At 24.4% G+C, this 4,376-nt stretch overlaps 1 protein-coding gene across 1 annotated transcript; it reads right to left on the bottom strand.

The window, feature by feature from the left end:
* Window positions 1-1,234: 1,234 nt before the first annotated feature.
* On the bottom strand, window positions 1,235-3,594 carry LOAG_18696 (hypothetical protein; the record flags this gene model as incomplete). The annotated part of the gene is made up of 3 exons (XM_020451359.1): window positions 1,235-1,718; window positions 3,243-3,358; window positions 3,523-3,594. The coding sequence occupies 3 exons, from the start codon at window positions 3,592-3,594 to the stop codon at window positions 1,235-1,237; spliced, it is 672 nt and encodes a 223-aa protein (XP_020304863.1).
* Between the last annotated feature and the right edge of the window lie 782 nt (window positions 3,595-4,376).

Below are 4,376 nucleotides of genomic sequence, written 5' to 3'. Positions count from 1 at the left end.
AGATGCATCGTTTTTTTTTTTCCGCTTTCTTTTTTTTTTCTTAAATTTCCAAATGTAATTGAAAGAAAACATATTAAAATTATTCATTTTTTTTTACCAACATTCTTTAAACTGGAACATTTCTTTCTCTTCTTTTTTTGAAAAAAGAAATAATTTTTTTGAAAGATATTTCATTTTTTATTTTGAAATGAATAAATACATTAATGCCTTATTGTCTTATTTACACACATAAACTCTTTTTCCGAATGAATAAATGCATTTAATGCCTTATTGTCTTATTTACACACATAAACTTTTTCTGCATCAATAAATGCATTTAGTGTCTTACTGTCTTATTTACATCTAACCATTTTGAAATAAGTAATGGCATTTAATTTCTTTGTATCTTATTTATATGCATAAATTCATTTTGAAATTAATTAATGTATTGATTGTCTTATTGTCTTATTCACACAGATATATAACAATGATTAGTTATAATAACTATCCTTATTGTTTATTACTATTATATGCATATAATTTTATTTGTAATGCTTCTATGATGTAATTATGTAATTGTAATAGCATTGCCGTATGTATATGTTGTAATTGTATAATTGTAATAACATTACCGTATGTATATGATGTAATTGTATAATTGTAATAGCATTACCGTATGTAAATTACTATGTTAATAAGAAGAAAAACGATGATAAAATGAAAAAACTATTTATTTCAACTAATTGTTGCATAATTTTGTATAAAAAAAAAATGATAAAAGATGAAAGCATATAAAAGCATATCAAATAAAGTTTTTTTTTTTTCAACGAAAAAAAAAAGGGAATAATCACAGTTGTAAATCAAAAACACGTATCAATGAACAATATACGATATAATTATTGAAAAATTCAATTAATTTATTAATTATCTAATTTTTTAAAGTTTTTTTTTTTGCGAACAAAAACTTGTGACATTTTTATTTTCATTAAAAAAAAGCTTATGTGCTAATATAACAGTTTATTAAATAATTTAAATTATGTAATACAACAAATAAATTTTATTCTCTAAAAATTTTCTAAATTTCTTAGCAATAGAACAATTAATAGAATATGTTTTACAATCATTAATGATGATAATCAATAATTAATAATTTCATTTATATTGGAATGATCCAAATGATAAGTTAAAATGGTTATTTTCTAAAAGAAAAAAAAATTGTCACATTGTCATAGCAAAAGAAAAAAAAAGAAGGAATTTATTTTGGTTCAGGTGATTTTACTTCATTATTACTTAGAGGTGTTGTTGATTTGATTGATTCTACTTTTGTTCTTTCCACTGATACTGTTACTGGTATTGGTGGACTTTGGACAAGATTTACGGTAAAACTTGAAGTAGGTACTTGAAATGGGAACATTGCTAATGGTAAAGATGTAATTGGTGATCCGGTAATTACCGTATTTGTTGCTGATGATGTAGGTGCTATTGGTGATGATGGTGTTGCTGGTACAGTAAGTGGTACAAATGATGTGGAAGGTGATAGGCTATTATGTGTTGCAGTTGATAGGCCAAGTGGAAGAGGTGTAGGTTGTAATGGGAAAAGTCTTGGATGATTTAGCGCATTAGCAGCCATATAGTTAGCCCAATAAGGATTGGTGCGCAATAGTTGCTGAATTGCGGCAACATTTGATGCTTCATTCAATAAATCCATCCCAACAGCTGCTTGCCTTTTCCATTTTGTTCTACAAATTAAATTTGTTTCAAAAAAGAAAAAACTTTAAATCGAAAACTTTAATTTCAAATTATTCATTAAACATCATGTAACAACAATTGAAATTCAATTATTCAATTATCTGATATCGTATTATTATTCGTATATATATATATATTTATAAAAAAATGGCAATGATGCTTATTCATTTAATTATTTAGAAATACGTTAATACTTGAAATTATATCAATTAGTTTTTCATTTCTTAAAAAATTAAACTTTTCGATTTTATTTTTATTTTATTTTTTACTCATTCATTTAAAAATGAATAATTTTGAAGAAAAGGAATGATAATTTGAATATATTTTTTCTCTTTTCTTTTTTTTTTGATGGGTTTATTAACTAAAGAATGACTATTTGTCATCAAATAAAAAGCAAATGTATTTTTGCTTCAATGCTCTCAGTTTACATTAACAAATAATTTAGTGAGCGGAGATGACGGGGTAAAGTATGAAAGAAGAAATGGTACCAAGAAATAGGCGACATTAAACCTCCCTTGTCACCCTCTTTTTCCTCTGTCCTCTTGTCCCTTGTCATCTTCCCCATCCCCCCCCTCACCCCCCAATCTTTTAACTAATATATATACATATACTCTTCTTTTAATCCTTGCATTTTGCTTTTGTTCACAATTTTATGGTACAATGAGCATTTTTGGGGTGTTAAAGTCTGCTAACTACCTTTTCAACCTTGCACTAATTTCATATCATTTTCCCTCTCTCTCTCTCTTTCTTGATAAACAATAGATAGAAGAAAAAGAGACGAGAAATGAGGAAGGAGGTAAGAGAGAGAAGGAAAGAGAAAAATAGAGAGGTATTATTTTACAAATGAAAACAAAAATTTAAAAAAGAAAAAATAGTTTACAGTAATTCTTTTTTTGAAGAATACGGTAGTAATAGTATAGAAAAGAGCAAATTAAGATTTTATTTTACTACAATATGCGGTTTTTTTTCGTCAAGTAAATTTTGGTGTAAGTTAAGCAAGTTTTGATGCAAAGTTAAGTATGTTTTGATGCAAAGTTAAGTAAGTTTTGATGTGAGTTTTAAAAAAGTGGAACATAATTACGAGGAAAAGTAATTAATTAATAATTAAGTCAGTCGTTTCTAATTTTTTTTCTTTTTTTGTTCAAAACATAAGGCGATTATTTAAGCTTCAAGTTTTTTCCTTTTTTTTTAAAAAAGTTCATTATTTTAATCAAATCTTTTCAATCAATCTGATTTAAATTATAACAAAAATTAAATTTTCAAATAATTTTTATGACTAATAGTTTGGTAGAAAAAAAAAATTTTTAGCATAATTTTATCATTACCTAAACAATAATTTCATTTATTCATTCGAATGATGTGATAAGTAAAAATAATTTTTTAAAAATTACTACCAATTAAAATTATTAATTAAAATTAAACACCAAATAATTTCAATACTATTGGAATAAAGAAGGGAAAAAAAGCAAGAATTTGAAAGTAAATTTTGAAAAAAAAAAAACAAAATTAATTACCGTCGATTTTGATACCATGTTTTAACTTGTGTATCTGAAAGACCCATCCGTTGTGCTAAATCCATCCGATCTTGTACACTCAAATATTTTTGCTTATCAAATGTTGCTTCTAATTCCTGAAATTTCCAAAACAAAAAAAAAGGGTTTTTTTTTTTAAAATTAAAAACAAATTGATGAAAATTTCACAAAAAAAACAAAGATTATTATTTTAATTAATGATAAAAATTTACCTGTAATTGTTTATCAGTAAAAATTGTTCGTGCTTTACGAGCTTTTTTACCACAACCAATTGAGGAATGCGAATGTGGACTGTAACCGGAACGATGTGATTCCGTTGACCCGCTTCGTTCATCCTCACCCAATGATGATAATTCTAAATTTAATTAAACAATAATTAATTAGATATGGTAAGAATTTTTTTTTCAAAAAAAAAAAAAATTTTCTTTTCTTTTGCAATCTGTTTTGTCTGAATTTTTTAAATGAATTATAAAAAAAAAAAAAAGAAAAAGAAAGAAAAGCAATCGTATAAGTGAAAATTTTCAAAAATATCAATATTTTTGAAACATTTTCTTTGTTTTTTTTGTTTCTTTCAAAAATTTAAGTTTTTTATTTTTCTTTCATTTTTTTTTCTTTTCCTTTTCAATTTTCTTAATTCCATCTTTTTTTTTCATTCTTTTCCTAAATTCTCTCTTTCGTATCTTTTTTCCTTTCTCATTTTTTCTTTTTTTAATTTTTTCCTCATTTTCTCTGTTTTAATTTGACAATTAAAAGAAAACATTTATTCTTTAATTCGTCGCTGATAAATTTTTAATCGTTGAAGTAATTAAAAAGTAAAATTAAATTGAAGTAATTAAAAGGTAAAATTAAAATTGAGGAAAATAAACGAAATAAGAAGTAATTGAAAAATAAAATTGATCAAATAACCAAATAATTTTTTAATTGTAAATTGAAGTTTTAAATAATTTCGGTAATTTTTTGTTTAAAATTGGAGTTTTTTTTTCTTTTCTTTGCCAAACTATAATTTTTTTCTTGTCCCTTTTAAGTAAAAAAAAAATAGCTTTATTTCATTTTCCCTTCTTTATTTCTCTTTCTTTCTCTCTCTCTCTCTCTCTCTCTCTTCCTACACTCCTATTC

The sequence above is a fragment of the Loa loa genome (genome assembly GCF_000183805.2).
Source record: "Loa loa unplaced genomic scaffold supercont3.449, whole genome shotgun sequence".
NCBI classification, from domain to species: Eukaryota; Metazoa; Nematoda; class Chromadorea; order Rhabditida; family Onchocercidae; genus Loa; species Loa loa.
This window is presented reverse-complemented; position numbering and strand designations above follow the sequence as displayed.